Raw genomic sequence first — 19,262 nt, 5'->3', positions numbered from 1 at the left:
ATTGGTCATTTATCACAGCTTAATACACAATAGATAAGGAAAGTAATTAGAAAAGTCATTAGGAAAATTGTTTCACACAACATTTTAGTCATGAAGGTGAGTCACAGCATCCTGCCTGACAAAACGGCCTTCCATTGCCTCATGACAGCATGCTGGAATCCTAGCCAGTGATTGGCCGTGACTGCTCACTCTCCCCCTTCCCTTCGACCTATTCCCATTTAAAGCGGAGCTCATACACTGTCTCAAAAACAACCTTACAAACCCCAAGAGCAATCATGGACCAAGCCAAATTCAGCGAGGGTGTGATGCATATTAAGGACCATGGCTCCACACACTTGTCCCAGGAAACAGTCAAAAAGCTGATCCACCAGTCTCAGGAGGCAAAGCAGCAAGCCTACTGCCCTTACAGCAAATTCAGAGTGGGAGCTGCTCTCCTGACACCAGACAACTGTGTGTTTACAGGTAAGACATACGTCTCTGAATTTTTTTTTAGAGTACATATTTGGCATGAAGAAAGCTAGTACACTACTATTACATATTAATACTAAATTCAGCATTCTTATTAAATTTTTTTCCTAAAACTAATCTATCAAATTATTTGCCATTATCAGCAAGTAGACTTTAAAATAATGATATGCCGTACTTCTATAAGAAAGAGCCACAGCTCTGTGTAACTTGTTTTTGACTCTGAGTCTTTTCTTGCTGACTTGTTGCTGTTTGAGATCATTTGACATATGGGGGAGAAGAAACAGAATTTCATTAAAAGTACAAAGAAATAGATCATTTGTCGGACCAGTTTAATTTGAATGCACTATGTTAATATTACCGGACAAAAGACAGCTGAAATGACTAGACTCAGTGAGGAAGGGTTTCATTTTAACATGTCTCCCTATAGTCTCCCTATAGTCATTGTTAAATCTTCCCCAGGATGAGTCTTTATCATTCCAATATGCCCTTATCACAGCAGCCATTTTGACATGCCATTGCAGGGCAAAGAAGGGTGTAATTAATAACCTGAATTATGTCCCTGTTCCATTTAGGTGGGCCAGGGCCCCAGTATGAGCTAGCATGCAGGCCCTGCTCACTGGAATGGCTGTAACATACTAAATAGAATGGTACCATAATTAATTTGATCAATTTCACCTGTGTTTGCACTGCTTTGGCATGTCAAAATGGCTGCTGTGAAAAGGGCCTGTTGGTTGAATAAAATCACATTTCTCCGGATCAACAAACCTTAACTTTCCCACGTGCTGAGCTTACCTTTTGTCATTGTGTCACTTGAGTTAACAGCACTGTATACACATTGACAAGGATGTTAAATAATTGTCAACAATAAGGCAAAGATGCAACTCTCCTGTTTATGTTGCTGGGCAATCCAACGCTTAGCGAGTCACGTGTACCTCAGCAGGAATGTCTGGGAGGCCCATAGCTGGCAAACAAACTGGCTGTGAGTGCAAAGACCTGTTGAGTTACTTTTTTACCAGGAGAGATTAGGTAAATAGACAGCCCCTTATGATGGCAGGAAAGGCCTCTTCCTGCAATTCCTGCTCCCCCCCCCCCTAATTTGTCAGTTTCATTTCAATAAAGCAAATACACTAAAATTTACTGATGACTATATCTGTGTCTCCGGCAGGTTGCAATGTGGAGAATGCATGTTACAACCTGGGTGTGTGTGCTGAAAGGAATGCTATATCAAAAGCAGTGTCTGAAGGCTACAGAAGTTTCAAGGCAATTGCAATTGCCAGGTAATTTCTTCGTCGAAAACGTCTCTGTATTTCCTATGAGACGAAAGCATCCGCCTTGTTAGTCATCATTCCTGTGTTACCAAACCATGACTCAATTAACTTGTGTTCACATTTTTCACATCACAAAACCGTATCAAACTTCCCCCATTACTTCACACAACACGTCTGTCTTAAGTAACTTCCACAGTAACACGCGAGTAGCGTCTCTGTGTGTCAGTAACACATTTCAAGAGATCGAATCAAAAGACATTTCAGTCCTTTTGTCGAGGAAAACTCAGGAGCAGCTGACTACGTGAAGAAAGTTCGGGAGACTTTGACTTTGAGTTTGATTTAGGATTAAACAGTACAGTTTAACCACAATGTAGTGCCATCCCAACTCTAAGGATATGTGTATGTATCCATGAGGCATTTATCTCCTGCTGAAGCTGTTAAGCTTGGGTTGTACACGGATATCAATGCCGACTAACATAAGCAATGCAAACATAGGTGCTCAACTAAATGTTGTTGTTGCGCAAATATCTGAAGTTCAGTCTATCTCGGGACAGTCCCGGGTTTCGGTGACCTGTCCCCGGCTGGAACTGTCCCCGGAAATGTCCCCGGTTTTCACTGTGACTGACAGACCCGAAATTAGAATGAAAAAAAGAAAACATTGACCAAACTTATAGTCGCGCACGCTACACGCGCAGGTTCAAGACAGCCAGAGCAAAAGCTGCTCAGAGCTCAACTACTTCGGTAAAGTTCGGTAAAGTTAGAAAGATATTCACAGATTCGAACTTCCGGGATCAATTACTCTATAGCGAAATGTTATTAAATCACAAACGACGCATCTTTCCTACCGTAGTAAGGTAAACAACGAGCTACAAACTCATTTTCATCAAAACGAGCCGTCCTCCAACCTGGAGAAATAACATTGGTCTCTACGAGCACCCAGCGGTGAGACAGGAGTAAGACGAGTGCTTAGGGACCGTCTACAAACTACAACACTGAAAAGAGAGACAACAACAATATTTATTAATTTAATGATTAAATAAGGAAGTGTCTCCACACTTACCTCAATTATAAATTGTCTCCTGCTAGTTGTACTACAGCACTTACTTTAAAAAAAAAATAAGCATATTAATAATTTTGGGGAATATTTATTTGCCAAAAACATTTAATATTTTAATAATTAAATAGAGTTGTGTCTCTAAACTTACCTCACATATAATTAGTCTTCTGCTGGTTATACTACAGCACTTACTTTTCAAAAATAGGCATATGCTTAATTTTGGGGAATATTTTTTGCCTATAAAAAATGTAATATATGTCATAATTACAGAGAGTCATATCATTAAGTTTACAAAGATAAAAACAGGTATTTATGCTTCTGAACTGAAAATGTCCCCGGATTTTGTCTCAGAAATCTGGTCACCTTACTTCAAAGGAGACAGTCCTGGAACCCTACATTCCCTTATTATGCAGCTGCTTCAACTCCCTAAACTTATAGAGACAGACACAAATTCATACTTGAACACAGGACAGGTTTAGTAATGAAGTATGTCCGAATAGATCTTCTTGGTCCCTGATCTGTCACCTAAGTTTTCCACCAACATGAATCACGAGGACGTGCCGACGGTGTTGTTGTCATTACTTAGAATTCCTTATGGGGGAGACAGAAACTACGCACTCTAGCTTTAATGGCTTGTGATAAGGCCTATATAAGCCCTGTGAGAAAACTATATTGAACAGAGCAGAGAATCAGAAGAAATAAGAAGACTTATAGTAAATAATCATTAGGAGACAGTGGGAAATGTTTGAAAAGTAATGGGGAAGCTACAATATGATTAATTATTAAAGCAACACTGTGATACACTGGCATCAGTTCAAAACATCAATCAGAGGCCACAAGGTCTTTGTGTTCAACATTAATACAGTTCTACCTTTGTCCTCGTATGTTTCTTGCAGTGACATGAATGACCAGTTCATCTCCCCGTGTGGTGGCTGTAGGCAGTTCATAAGAGAGGTATAATTTCTGCTGCTCTGCTGGCTTGGTGAAGGTTTTCAAGGAGCTTTTAGTTTTCAGTCTGTCTGTAATGATATTCTTATTAACTTTTCGTTGTCAGGACCACACACTAGGGCTGCACGATTATGGCCAAAATGATAATCACGATTATTTTGATCAATATATTGATCATGATTAATTATCACGATTTGTTGATTTTAACCAAAACAAATTTTACTGTCACATAATTATAACTGCTTTCACATCCATATTGTGCTACATTCCTGCCAATACATCCGTGTGCTACATTCCTCCTTTGTTGAAGGATACTATGAAGTGAAGTACAAGTATAAGGATGCCATTTCAGCTGCGACGCGTTTGCCGTGAAAAGATACAGGCAATGCAATTTTCTGTTCACGTTAACGGCGCATGTTAAAATCCGGTGCCAATAGGGCACCGGTGCCCGGTATCTACCGGACGAAATAGCAACGCGGATTACGGTGCCACTTAAATGTCTGCGTTGCGCTCTGATGCTCCAAAACAGACGTTAGAGGAAACAGAAACATCGCTGCATGTCCCGCTAGTAAACACTAATAACACGTTACACAGCAGCTAACGTTAGCCTACCGTTAGCTACAGTAGTAACTGGATTAAACACGGCTAAAATGCTGACAGCTAAACGGTGTAGTGTGACTGTATTTCACTGTAGAGGATTACAACAGCGGGACGTACAACAGTCTGCCGCTAAAGTTATGAGCTAAAAGACTCAAACTAGCACTAGTCACTGCTGTTTGAAAAACAACACAGTCGGGACAAAATGTTGCGTTTACTGGTAAACTGGTAAACCTCGTGACGACTTATGACCGACTGCTATCTGTTGTGGAATTTTCCTCACGTTACTCTGTCCTCTGTGACTATAGCTCTGATCTAAACTAAGCTGCGCGGTGCAGGGAACAACTCTGATTGGCTCATGGAGGCACGTGATCAGAGAGTGGTTTACGGAGCTTTGATACAGTGTTCTATGAACTGAATGAAGCATTTTAAATATCGCTCGATCACGTGAATTTGATCGTGGGAAGCCAATCGTGATCGTAATTAAAATTCGATTAATTGTGCAGCCCTACCACACACACACACACACACACACACACACACACACACACACACACACAAATCATTAAAAAGGGTTGCTTTGCAAGAGGATTTGACTACATTTTCTGTTCATGTAATTTCCTTCACAGTTTGGATCAAACTGCGATGTGTACCTGTCTAAGCCTGACGGCTCATACCTGAAGATGACGGTGGACGAGCTGCTGCCCGTCTCCTTTGGCCCTGAAGAACTGTCCATGAAGAAAGTGTTTGACATTCCTAATGAGTACTGAGCCTGTATTGTAGTACACACGTGTTGCTTATTTGAACCGCCATGACATGTACCGTGTATAACATAATGCTGAAAACGTATTCATGTTTAGCAGCAGCTATATTTATGGTAAATATTTCTTCTTGTGTTATCTGCTGATTTCAACATCACATATTTAAATGTACTTAAATGTATTGTGTTATTAATATACTCATCAAGCTAATTGCCAGACTATTAGCTGGAAAACTCCTTGTGCCTTAGTGATTGATTTACCTACATTAACATATTTAATGCTTGGTTGTTGATGAAATTATTTCTTAGTTTGAAGAAGCATGACAGAAAATGACATCTCATATCAACATTATTTTAAGAAATGTTTTTAACAGTTTCTTTTATTAATTTACACTTCATTTCTGATATACAGACACAAATGAAGTTCAAAGGACATACAAGAACAATGATTACAAGTTACAGTGTACCGCATACAGCATTTGTTGAGGAGCAAATTATTCAATTACAGAGTAAAAGGAAGAGAGAGACGGGGTGAAGCATTTAAGTTGCCAGTGCAAATTCACTAAAACATTTATTAGTGATTTTAGGTCTACGTATCCCATGCATTGCTATTTACAATGGTTTATGGCAAAGGCTTAAAAAGGGCAAGTATATTATGGAAGGATTTATCTTTTTACCGTGATTCAGACAATTGGAAAAAAAAAAAAGTGAAACCGGCATCAAACAAAACAAGTGTAAAGACAAAAAAGGCATATTTCGACATTTTGGGTACTACTTATCCAAAATAATAATTTAGTTAATCAGAATTTAAACTTAGCTGGTAGCATATTTAACGTTAAATCCCTTAACAAATTTGCATACAATGCTGTAAAATACTCTATATCTTAATGCCTGGAATTAAAAAGGTGGTGTCGGACCTATAACTGCAAACAACTGAAGGCTCCTAAAAGTAAAAAAACAAAAAACAAAAATGTATCTATAAACTCAGTGCAATCAGGCTTAGTTTCCAAACCTTTATACATATTAACCTGCTTCCACATACTGACGTAAAAGTAAAAACTCATAAAAGAGGGTTGTCAATTGTAAAGATGTGTTCAGGCTCAAAGCTAATGTTAGAGGCTATTGGGGGCTCAAAGGACTCAAGTAGAGCAAAACAATTGCGTTATTCCGAGCTGTATGAAATCACGTAATAAATGTAGAGAGACCAGAGTTAAAAGAGAGGGAAACAACACTAAGAACTGGAGTTAATCTGTAACACACACACACACACACACACACACACACACACACACACACACACACACAGAGCTAACTACAGCGGACGTCTGTACCATGATGCTTATTGGCCTATAAACAGGGACAGTACACTGCCTTCAACACCACCTGTGTGTGTGAAGATAGACTGTTAATGTTTATACTACAGCTTTGGTTGTTTTCCTATAGTCTCTCCTTTTGCCTCCTTCTGTCTCTGTACAGAGGACATGAAGCGGCATCATGCAGCGTGGTCTTTACCTTCGCCTCAATAAGCTAATTTTAAAGGTTTGTGGTAGCACTCTACTCTACGCCATCATTTCCCATCTGCTTCACATATCTGACAGATAAAATAAGACATTCTGTAAACAGGCAGTTCAGTGCGGCAACCTCCCTCTGCGACAGAGAACTTAAATAATTATTTGAAAATGGCATCATCGTTTTGCAGTTTTCTTGCTAATGAACATAATCTTGAGGCAAGCCCACAACGTGTATCCACTACCGTTCCACCTTTCTTACTTTGAGCTCAGGTCTCTGTGGAGGAGCTAGTGGTTTCACCCAGAGAGGGCCATGCAGGCACCTGTAATCTGGGTAGGGTGCCCTCCATTAGCCTCTCCATCCACAGTCCCAGCCTGTCAAGCTTGTGGTGGACTTCTATGCTTGTGGCCCTACTGGAGCCCCTCTTGGGTCCGACCCCATCCTCCCTGGAATGGGACCTGGATCGAGAGTGGGAGCTGGACCTGGACCTGGAGCGGGACTTTCTCCTGCTGTCAGAGGAGAATGAGGTCTCAGACGAGGAGTCATTGGGATCGTCCCCTGTGAAGACGGGTCTAAAGAGGCAAAAGTATTTCTTGTGGCCGTTGAGGGCCAGGACGTGGCCAGTGTAGTCCGGTGACTCCTCATCCACGTCCGAATGGCCTTCGCTCTGCATAGAGTCAGAGGTTGAGCGAAGGAGTGATGGCATCCAGTGGCGGTGCTTGTCAGCGTTGAGGAAAGAGAAGTGGAGGGTCTGAGTCCTGTAGTGGCAAAGAGGTTCATAATTATTAAGTGGACCAAGAATTGGTCAAAGAAGAAAAATATGCAATCAGGGCATCTTATAGAGCGTTCCATTTGTACACGGAAGTCGGATTTTCAGAGGTCAAAGTTGGAAACACGCCCCATGATCCGAGCTTAGAACTCGGACCACCTCGCAGTACCCAGAGTTCAAAATCCAACATGGCTGCCCCGTGCATCAACAGTTGTGAAAGCGGTGGTAACATACAGTTATTAGCACTTCTGTCTTATTTGTGTCTCACTTAATCAATCGTACACACAGTCCTGTCCAACTTCTATCTGTGGACATGTTGCTACGCTGTTTGTATGCACAAAAACGCCGTAATGCGTTAACTACTGGTATCGCTAACAATGGCTAACCTGTCTAGAGCTATCCCCACAATGAAGTCTGACTTGTAAATGGATCGATTCAACTCGCGTGTGACGTCATTCCCAGCTCCGGCTTCCGAGTTCCGAGGTAAATGGAACGCACTATTAGTGGCAAGATAGATACTGAAGTACATTATGTTAATAATAATATAATTCCATGATCTACCCTTAGTTCCATCTTTTCAAAGCAAGTTACTGCAACATCACTTAGGCAAGCAGACACAAATGTACTTTTAAACCAGAAACAGTGTTTAGCTATAGTCTGCATTCACAAGGCCAATTTAGGCTCTTTGTTTATATGAATAAACTAATAGAAACAAATAATAATAGAAACTTAAAAACTGTCCTGCAGTGCTGAGACTTACCCAGAGAAAGAAAATACCTCCTTGGCAAATTTCCTGAGCAGGGCATTCTTGGAGGTGTTGGTGAGCACCAGCACCACGTTGATGTGGCCAGGCCTCAGCTTGACCAGGTTGCTGATGTACGTGATGTCTGTCAGCTCCGTCACTTCCACAAAGTCCTTCTTAGGAGGACGGCTGCATGGACCAATGAGAAAGAAAACGGAAAACGAAAGTTACAGGGAGGGAAAACAAAAGAGGGAATTTCTTTCAAATGGATAAATGGATTTTGTCCCTTATTTTTTTTCAGTGTAATTGTGTTAGGAGGGGATCGCTTCGCAGCCAGTATGGAGGGGAGGAATGATTACAGCTAGAAATAACTCTCTCAATGTACATGTGAGTCTTGTGCTTATAAACAGGTCCATGCGAGGTGCACAAACTGCCACTTTTTCCTCAAATGCAAACCAGCTCAACAACATAAATGAATTACACCATAGATGCATACATACAGTGACTATCAAGGCAATATGATTTTATCTTCAGCAGATAAAAGTATAATCACTCACTGAGATTTCATGAGTTTAAAATATTGCATAGTGGATAGAGCACAAGTAAAGCAAAGATGGGGTGTAAAACTCTAAACCTGATCATCACAATGAATCGCTATGCATCAGCCCGTTGGCTACATGACAGAAAATACAAATGTATTAACACTATACTGCTGGGTCATGTTTAACTATTAATGAGAAGATTTCTTATGGGGCTTAGACAACTCAAGGACATGCTTAAGTTACCCTCCGTGGTCCTGCCAGTTTGATAAACAGCCATCAACTGCAAAATAGGTTTTAAAAACCATCATTCAGGCAGTCTGTGTGGGAATTAAACTGTTCTTTGGTATCCTTATTTTCCAGTTTTCTGTTAGTGTGTCTCATATTGTGAGTAAAGTAGGTTGCCGACGTAAAACAGGCTTTTGGCTGTGGATGTGCTATCTGCTGTATTCTATGTCCATCTTGTGTTCATTTCATTTCACTGCATTACCTTGAAGTACTGGCTCTACTTGATGCGTCTTCCTCAGTTTGCTGTTGCTCCTTTGGCTTTGGTTTCCGGGGTTTGCTCTCACCTGGCTCACTAAAAAAGGCACCACATCAGAAGAATCATCAGTGTGGACACCAGTAACTCTGACTCCTTTGGGGCAATGCTATCCAGCCAGCATTTGACTCACCTGGAGTCAAAACCAGGGATAGTCATTTCGAATTAGAAAACAAATAAGATAGGCAAATGGTAAATAATAGGGGTGCACTATTCAGAAAATGTCACGATTCAATATCGATTTTTAGGCTCAAGATTCAATTCAAAATTGATTTTTCGATTCAAAAACGATACTCGGTACAAAAAACGATTCAAAGTAACTACATTTACATGTAGTTCCTTTTCCCATGTGATTGCAGTAGACATACAATTTAAAAGAAAAGAAACAACAAATTAAATGTAGTTTGATATTACTTTATATGTCTTCATACAAAAATACGTTACGTTTACGTTTAGTAACGTTTATTCATGTCATGCTAATAAAATAGCTGCAGTTTCCCCAAAATAATTACGTTTTTTTTAATTCAATCTGTATTGGTAGCTAGCTGACCAGTTAGCTAGTGAGCCAGGGCTAACGTTAGCAGGTTTTAGATGCTGGCTAATGATTAGCCAGCAGCTAAAACCACACTATCACAGTATATTTCACATGCCAATGTCACCTTTTGGATTTTACCGGGCGGACGGGGTTTGTTGTAACGCTAGCTAGCTACTCAACGAGGCTGAGAGACGGGTGTAGGAGGGGATTGCAGGGGGAATCTCCGCGATGATGTTCAATGCCTGTTGTGCAGCAGCAGAACATCTCCCAGCTGCCCGATCTCCCCCTTCACTTTTCTGTTATCTTAACTATTCGTTTTGGTGCTTAACCCACCTGTTGTCGGGTTAATTTAGTAATAATAATATAAATAATATAATAAATAACAATTATTTATTTATTTGGCGAGCTAAACTCATTTCAGGATAATATGCATTCATAATTCTTAATTCCATGCATTCATAACCTCGTGATTCAGTGAGAGTGAGCCCAAAACATCGAAAAGTATGTTTTTGTGACATTTCTTTATTTACATTTTGTCAAAAAGAAAAATCAATAGCAAACGTCGGTCTCCTCGGCTGTGAACCGCTCCTGGCATGCAGCCATGGCTGTATAAAGAGCGTGTGCCTAGCAAATCCGCCATTATAATAGCAATTCGCCATGGAACAAGCGCGCCTGCTTTTAAAGGGAATGTGAGATAACGCTCCGATTGGTTTATTGCGTGTTACGCCCAAACCACACCTATGTAATGTAGCTACTTCAGACCAACCCATTTTAGATTTGCCCACAAAGCTACTTGTGTTTGGCGTTTGATACTTGCGTTTCAGATCGTTAAAATAGGGCCCCTATATTGTAGATATAGTCACTATCATTTGGTATTAGACACAACACTAGAAAGGCCAGCATTCCATTTACTCTTAAAACCACTGAGCGGGAAAGATTTACCCGCTGCCGAAACAGCATTAGCACTCGCAAATATGGTATTTCTTGAAGCAGTTAAGTTCTTCATTTTTATCTATTTTTTTTAAACATCAAGTATGACAAAGTAACTATTTAAAAGTCAGTTTATGGCCTTTAGGCTCTTTCATCACAGATCTAAATATACAGTACACACAAACACAGACTGTGACTGCCCATCCTCGACACTTCTCTCCTGAATTGGATGAGCCAACACTAAAGAATATAAATATTTATAATTACTTTAGCTAGTACAGTAAAAAGTGCAAGGTAGGTAAATTTTACCCGTTGGCCTTTCTAGTGATAAAGTAATTTCAAGTCACATGTTCGGGCATATGATTCAAATGTTGCAGAATGAAAAAGGGTCATGCCGCTCTCACCTGAAGGCCTGAATGATGACGGTGCCAAAAAGAATGAAGAGAGCTGAGAAGATCAACGACAGGATGGGCATCATCTCTCGCCTTGAGGACAGAAAAATGTTATTTTTGAAACATGCAGGAGAAAACACGCAGCATCCCATATCAACCAATAACACCACCGTGTCTGTCTCTCTCTTGTTTGCACTAAAGGCTGCAGACTCTCGCAGTGAGTGTTGTCTTACCAGTTTGAGTAGAGAAGGTCATCATATATTTGAAGGATGTAGTCATAGGCAGCATTCATCCACTGGATAATGAAAATCTGGGGAGGTTGAAAATGAAACGGAAAACAATGACATTAATCCAAAAATACCTCCGGCTTAAATTTTTTTCAGCCTCAGCAGCCCCAGCCCACTGCTCTCAAAACTAAGGTGAGTGTGTGTCTGCAGTGTCTTACGGGAGCCATCTCGTTGTTGAGTTCTGGCAGGGTGGCGTCTGAGCTCAGATAGGTGGGGTCTTTCTGAAGGAGCTCCAGCTGTTCGTGGAGGCGGTACTTATCTTCTTCACTGCCGTTCCAGCCACCACTCACAGAGCGGTACATGACCTTACCGCCGTGGCTCCGCCTCTCAAGAATCACCACCTGTCAGTGGTGTTCAAACGCACTTTTACTGACTGTACACTGAGGCTATGCAGAGTCTCGGGATGCACATATCGGTAATCTGACACATATCAAATTCTGGATGTTCAGGATATAAAAGGTTTTCCAGCAAGTGAACGTTGTCCCTCGATGTTAGTTTGTACTGGATGACAGAAAATGATTATTTTTCTTCAGATGGGTTCATTTGTGGCATACATTTGATTTTAGGTCCGTGTTAAGTGAGTTTGTGTACAAGAAGAAGCATACTATTGATGCATGTGTGTACACTGTGTATGCGTTTCTGCCACTGACCTGAGGGGAGAGTGCAGCCTGGTTATGGAGCAGTGCCTGACAGAGAGGCTGCTGCTGGCGCTGGTAGACGTACGCAAACCGCAGAACGTCTTTTCTGTTAACTGATGCGAAGTCCAGGAAGGCCTTACTCCCTGGAAGAAAGGCTTGGTCCTCCCCTGTGATCAGCAGCACACAGTACCTGCAAACCATTCACACAGTCAATCCACCGGCTGCAGCAGCCTAACTAGACAACAGCATTTAAGTTCACAGTGACAACCACTGTAATGCCTGTCCCAACTGTTCTGTTTGGATTTCAGCTTCTTACGTTAGTTGTCATACAATGTTAAAAGACAAATTCGGGCTTAGCTTTTTTTTCCCTTTCCTTTCTACAACAACTCAGCAAGAGTAGACAAGCAGTTGAGAGACGCCTCCTTTGTTCTAGTCTTATTACACATGAGATTAATTTAAGAGAGATATTAAATATAGGCTCAGAGGCTAAGGACTCTGCTCATAAAATGTCTTACTTCCTCCGTCGGTGGAACTGCTTGACAGGGCACAGCTCATCAAAAAGCTGCTGGTTGACCAGCCGTGGCACCTGCAGGAACTTGTTGTTGGAGACAAACTCATCCATTATCTGTCGCTTCATCCCTCTGGCCTGAAAGAGAGAAAGCGCAGGGGGTGTGAACAGCATAAAGCAAGAAACGTTTCGAGTAGAGTAGGTGTGAAATTTAGCAAAATGACCAAATTGAGACTTTTAAGCTGTTTCAGTAATTTAACAATTTATTATTACAAAACCTTTAGACTCCCGTTTCAAAATGGTTAGAGGGGTCACTTGTTTATTTTTGTACCTGGATGATGTCAACGGGCTTTTCCGTATCCTCCTTAAACAGCAGCATGGTGGGGGCGTATGTGTTTATGTTGAACTGCCGCAGTAGCCGAGTGTTGTGTGTGTCACCCTGGTCCACGTAGCCGAAACGCACATAGTCTCTGAAGGCAAAAGCTGTTAACTGGAGAGTGGAGTGGGAAGACGAGAGCGTAAAAAATAAATACATTAAAATAAATAGGAGAGGAAGATTTAAAATGGGACAGTTGGGCAGACCGATAGCTGCTTTTATATAAACTCATAACTGTATACAGTACATTAGATAGTTATAACTAGGATCTTTATTGTCCCACAAGGTGGGGAATTTGTCTTGGGCACTTAACCCATGCTGCAGCCATAAAAAAAAAAAAACCACAAACATGATTCAAATACAATACAACAAACCATACTATGACCCTACTGGTGTGTAAAACACAACATGGTGTCATGCAGTGCATATAGTTAAACATTACTTAAAAAATAAATAATAAAAACAAAGAAATATCAGTGCAAAAATCGCAAATACGCAAATCCCCACAGAAAATCTGACTGGTTGAAACTGTGTTCCCATAATTGGCCCTAAATGATTCTCTCTCTTTCTCTATCAACACATTTATTGATATCAAGTTGTTAAAACAATACTGCCAGGACATTTGACTGTGATAGGTTAAAAAAGGTACACTTCCATGTAACAAAGGAGAAAAAATTGCTTTATTAGCAAACAGCTGCTCACACAGATACCTCTGTAGTCGCTGCCGGGTTAATCTTTCTGCTCTCTTGTGTATTGGTGGAAACTGCACCGGATCTCAGAACATTAACAAGCTTAAAGAGCCAAACTGAACATCTTTCTCTGTTTGTGTATGTGTGTGTGCGTGTGTGTAAATCCATTGCTTACTTTAAAGAGTAGGGGAACAATCGGGACTTGGTCAAACAAGAGAACGCTGGGCTTATTTTCCACATGCCAGCTATCCAGAAAAGCCAGGTAGTTGTTATCTGTGATCTGATGAAACAATAGCAATTAGTTCAAAAATGTATTCTTGCTAAATTAAATTACACAGCGCAACACTAACAAACTACACTTGATGAGTAATACTTGTAAATATATGTTAACATACATCAAGCCTATGGGCCCTATCTTGCACCCGGCGCAGCGCAAAGCCCGACGCAAGTGTCTTTGCTAGTTTGCAGTTGTCAATTTCCCGGCCAGCACCCACGTCGTTTAAATAGCAAATACACCTGTGCCCATCTTTGCGCCCATGAGTGTGCTGGTCTTACAGGGAGGGGTGTTCAGGTGAATTCTTGGCGTATTGCTATCTTGAAGCAGCGGGAAGTGATCGCGCCATTGACCAACAAAAACCTGGTCTAAAGTCAATAGCGCAGCATTTCATTGTTATTTTTACGCCGAATTAGTAAAATGCGCCTAGGCTCGTGCACAGCGCGCACACACTATGCTTGTTACACACACACAGGGAAGCGCAGCAGCACACAAACATGCAAAAGATTACAAATAAAAATATTACGGTGCAAATCCGCCATCATAATAGCAATGTGCTAAGGTACAAACGCGCCTGGCTTTTAAAGGGAATGGGAGATTACCCTCTGATTGGTTTATTGCATGTTACGCCCAAAACACACCTATGAATTAATGACGACACTAAGTACAACCCTTTTGAACCATGCACCCGGCGCATGGACCCTTTTTTCCGCTGTCAAACTAGCAAAAGTGGATTTGGACACGCCCTAAACGCATCTGTACCATGCGCTTCACGCCGTGCGCTTAGATCGTTAAAATAGGGCCCTATATCTTCAATTATAATGAAAAATATATTATAATGAGCTGAGAAACAAAATTCATATTATCTGAGCTTTGAAGATACATACATATGTAGTAGTAGTATATTTACGTCAGTTGCGTTTACCTTTTCCACCAGTTTCTGGGGCAGCAGGTCTTCAATAAACTGTCGCAGGTGCTCCCGTACCACAGCCTGATGGAAGAAGGTCACCCTGCCATTCACCAGCCCGATGATGGAGGGAGCGCGGTGAGCTCCCAGCTGGTTGGCCAGGCGACGCTCATAACCCAGGTCCACAATGCCAATGCCAACACCTGATGTAATAGTAAAAATAGACTGCTATTGTACTGGATACAGTAGAGCAAAACACAAGTGTTCTCACAATGAAATGATAAATAAAATACAACCTAAAACAATTTTCACCTTGTGTTATTCCAGTGATTTAGGACAACTAAACCAGTACATGCTAACACAGAGAGCTGTCTCCCTACTGACACTTCTGACATCAAACTGGTGACATAACTTTGGGCTCATAGACTTTTAGTTATTTTCTATTCAAAAGAGTCTAAGGTGAATATGTCAGAAAATGCACCTATATTCCAGCAAAATCACAATGGATGTTGTTGAAATTGGGACTCAAATTCACATATTAAAACTGAGCAGTAAAACAATACAGATACGACAAACATGAAACCTACACTACACCCTGAGGAAGGCTCAAGCTGATACGCTTTGCTAGACCATCCACACGCTGCGGAGCGGAGGGGGTCTGGCTACTCGAACGTTGATACTTTTATGGCACCGAAAAAAATACCCGGATCCTATGAGTATCAGAAAAAATGATTTATCTTTCGGTGCCAAATTTCGGTTCCAAAAGCGCCTGAGCGCGTAAGCGCAAGCTTATCTGTCCTCTCTGCATATTGACACAGAGCGGAGCCCCGACTAACACACACACAAGCGCGCCCGCAGAGGTTCGGACGGAGTAAACTATGTCGGCTCTGCGGTTTTGTTGAAGTTACAGTGAGTCACGGCAATGCCGATAAAGTGGTTTCAAGTGTGGTTACAGTTTTTCAAAACTTCACGCAGACAGCGTTTGCTGTAATATGATATTAATGGCAAGCCGAAAGCGGTCGCATGCTGTTGTTTTACACTTCCTCTGAGACAAGCAGGCACAACAGTGGTTTCTGTGCCCTGATGACTGACTGAGGTTGTAAGGAAAGCCAACTTTACTTGTACAGCACCTTTCAGCAACAAGGCAATTCAATTACATTCCGTTGCACTTAAGTTAGTTCTTCATTAGTGGCAGGTCACCAAGTTTATGTCATTATGCAGTTTGCACTAAAAAGTCTTTGTTCGTTCCATTCCTTTGCATTTTAGTTAGTTCAATATTAGCCTGTACACAATGTCATTTGTTTATTTATTATTTATAATATGTTCATGTTGTGGAAAAAAGGTTTCTCTTTTTTTGTTAATTTTTAAAGTTGGGATTGATACCAATCCTAAGTATCTGACTGGCGCACCCCTATCGAAAAGCACAACCAGTTTTATTAATGTTACTCTGAGTGAGCAGTGTTACCAGAATTTTTTTATTTTGATAACTGTTTTGATTCACAATTAAGGTGGAAAAAAAAGTTTTGTGTTTAATGTATTTTTGTTGATGCTGAAATGGATTTTAAAACATATGGTTTCGAAAAAAATATCGTTAAGGAACCGGCATCGAAACTGAGGCATCGAAATTGGCACCGGAATGAAAGATTCTGAATGATGCCCCACCCTATGTTTTGCCCTGTTAATCAAAGGCCTTTTATCACTTTTTGTAACCAACCTTGAGGTTTATGGGGTACATTAATATGCGGGATATTTTTTCAAGTGCAGGCCATTTAGTTATTATGTACTAAGAATGAGTCGGTAGGTCACTGGTAACTGTACATCTAATTAGCGAACTAACTCAACAACTTTAAATTCATCTCCAGTGCCAGACAATTGTTACAATGGGTTGAATTCCTCCCTTGGCTTTCCTCTTTGTTCCAGGATACCAAGAAGAAATCACAAACCCTAATGAATAATAATAAATTAAATTGCTGGCTCTGTGCAAAGCATCTTAGCACTTGGAATTACATGTGTCCTAATGGACTGCAACTGAGCAAACATCAACCTTATGTTATGATGCTTTTAGAAAAACCAACCCTGATCCTGGGAGTGTTGGGGGTGGACTGATGGGAGTCTCGTAACAGCAGACTTACCCAGTGGCTCCAGCTCCTGCACCGTCTCCTTCCACACAGGCTCAATGTGGATGCATGCAAAGCACCACTCAGAGGTCACTTTAATTAGGTACGGCCTCTTATGGCTGTCTGGAAGGACGTCGCTGTTAAACTGTGCATGGTGAAGCAGGTACTTGCTGTCTGCAAAGTCCCTGGACCTGGAGGAGGGTCGGAAGCAAGACAGTGAGCCTTTTATGTATGTATGTATGTATGTATGTATGTATGTATGTATGTATGTATGTATGTGTGTGTGTGTATATATATATATATATATATATATATATATATATATATATATATATATATATATGTGTGTGTGTGTGTGTATATATATTCGTGTGGACGACGGGCCCAAACGATGCTAAACATGTGCGTTTGCACCAAAAAGCGTCTCCGTGTGGATGGCCCCTTAGAATCTTGGGTGGTCTAAGTTTTGTCATTATTATATCAAAAGCAAACACTACACCACTCACTATAAACTGGACACAGCATCATGCTGGTAAATACATATTTAGGAACACAGTTATGGGAATGTGGAGAAAGAAATGTTTTGTCAGAGGAGCCAGAGAAAGGGAAGCATGCTGGTGCTTTGATTGTTGAAAAGGGGATTGACTGTCCTCAGAGAACCGTTGACAGTACTCATGTACTCCTCTAGCATCTTTACAAGTGTGCGACAATAGGACATGTTTAACCCAGTTATTTCCTGACTAAATGGCAGTCACAATACTTATGGATAAAAAAAAATCTGAACCTGTACCTGGGGAACTGGAAAAAAGACTCATCAAAGTAAAAGCTGTTTTGGAAGCCGCGGAAACCGTGATGCTGTGACTGGCCGAAGGGCTGGTTTTCATCCATCTGGCCATAGTTGTCAAAGTTGGACCTTCGCTCCTCATTAGACAGAATCTGTGTGCAAAAGAGAATGAAAGGCACAAGTGAGAGGACTGTGCTATTAATGTATTAATGACTGCCAGTGAAGACCATGATCCAGAAAGTGTAAGAGACTGAGTAGGCCACATAGAAAACATACTGAATGTCAGCTAGAGCTTGTATGAAATGTTGTGATGATGAATTTTCACTCACCTCGTATGACTTAGAAACCTTGATGAACATGTCCTCTGCTTTAGGGTCCTTGTTCTTGTCTGGATGCCTAAAGAAAAGGCCATACAGGACATCATAAGTCATTGCTGGGGAATGCAGAGTTACAAAGGCTTGTGATGGGTTAAGATGACAAGCACCGGTTCAGGTGTCAAATGTACCATGTCAACTGAATATGGCTGATCTGCTGCTGCCAAGATGTGCTGGCCTACCGTGTCAGGGGACTAAATGTCAATCACTTACCATTCTTTGGCGAGGTTCTTGTATGCCCTTTTGATTTCTGCTTGACTCGCACTCCTACTGACACCAAGGACTTTGTAGGGGTCATATTCAGAAGCTGCTCTCACCAACTGCACACTCAAAATTAGCAGAAAGATGGCGAGCAATGCTGGACATGTCCGAGGAGGAGGATGTCGGCTGGTTCTCCTAAGCGTCATCGCTTGCCACTGTCCTCGTCCAACGTTAACGTCAGGTAGCTAGCTAGCTAGCGTTACCGAGGTTCCCGTGAAGTAATGTTACAAAGCTTTTCTGTAACGGACAAATATGGCAAGCTAATATGTTGACTTCTTAAATGTTAAGTTAAATACAGACGGCATACTAGCTAGTATTTAACTACGATGAGGCCATTATTTTTCTAGCTATTGCAATCTGTTAGCGTCATGCCCTACCCGCAATGAAACATTGAACTTCCGCTTGCATATTTCAAAACAAAATCATCCTCAGCCCTCTATGAATGTCAAATGTAAATTATGTATTTTTGGCAATTAATTACGATTAAATTGTCATAACATATGGGCCTATTTAAGATAATGCACACACTGCTAAAAGACAAAAGATATGGGGCTATTTAAAGTGTTACATTTAACGAATTTGCATATGTGTGTGTGAAATGCCTCAACATTGTTGAAGTGGGCATTTCACATTCATTTCAGACTCGTTAATGATGATTAGTGAGTGCAGATCTAGAATCAGTTTAAAATCCGAACCATATAGGAAAATAATTAATAGTGTTTAGGAATCACGTTATTTTCTTTAATTGGTAATTTGATATTTTCATTTATAAACAAAACTCTGATGCATTAATTCATGTTTAATTCATCCATTCAATGTGTATTCTTTTGGTTGTGAATAGACCTACTGTACAAAAAAACAAAACATAAATTAAGCAACATGGCAAAAGTAAATTTCAATTTACTGCAGTAACTGAACTGAGGCTACTTGTGTGCTTTTATTCTGAAGCAAAAGTATGTAACATCCGGTCTTATTCTCCAAACTTGACGCTA

General features: G+C 40.9%; 2 protein-coding genes across 2 annotated transcripts; one reads left to right on the top strand and one right to left on the bottom strand.

Moving 5' to 3' along the window:
* Positions 1 to 200: 200 nt before the first annotated feature.
* On the top strand, positions 201 to 5,805 carry cdab (cytidine deaminase b). Its single transcript, XM_031324000.2, has 4 exons — positions 201 to 462; positions 1,634 to 1,745; positions 3,690 to 3,747; positions 4,968 to 5,805. Exons 1-4 carry the CDS (start codon positions 276 to 278, stop codon positions 5,106 to 5,108), a joined length of 498 nt encoding a protein of 165 aa, XP_031179860.1. The 5' UTR covers positions 201 to 275; the 3' UTR covers positions 5,109 to 5,805.
* On the bottom strand, positions 5,461 to 18,675 carry LOC116067405 (dnaJ homolog subfamily C member 16-like). The gene is made up of 15 exons (XM_031323832.2): positions 18,223 to 18,675; positions 17,965 to 18,031; positions 17,642 to 17,787; positions 16,867 to 17,042; positions 14,753 to 14,937; positions 13,729 to 13,833; positions 12,820 to 12,978; positions 12,496 to 12,626; positions 11,993 to 12,170; positions 11,501 to 11,683; positions 11,289 to 11,365; positions 11,068 to 11,148; positions 9,148 to 9,237; positions 8,137 to 8,307; positions 5,461 to 7,365 (listed from the first exon to the last, which is right to left on the bottom strand). The coding sequence occupies exons 1-15, from the start codon at positions 18,414 to 18,416 to the stop codon at positions 6,876 to 6,878; spliced, it is 2,433 nt and encodes an 810-aa protein (XP_031179692.1). The 5' UTR covers positions 18,417 to 18,675; the 3' UTR covers positions 5,461 to 6,875.
* Positions 18,676 to 19,262: the final 587 nt, after the last annotated feature.

Source organism: Sander lucioperca, chromosome 6 (assembly GCF_008315115.2).
Source record: "Sander lucioperca isolate FBNREF2018 chromosome 6, SLUC_FBN_1.2, whole genome shotgun sequence".
Lineage (NCBI taxonomy): Eukaryota > Metazoa > Chordata > Actinopteri > Perciformes > Percidae > Sander > Sander lucioperca.
The sequence above is the reverse complement of the archived record's forward strand: the minus strand, read 5'-3'. Positions and strand labels throughout refer to the sequence as shown.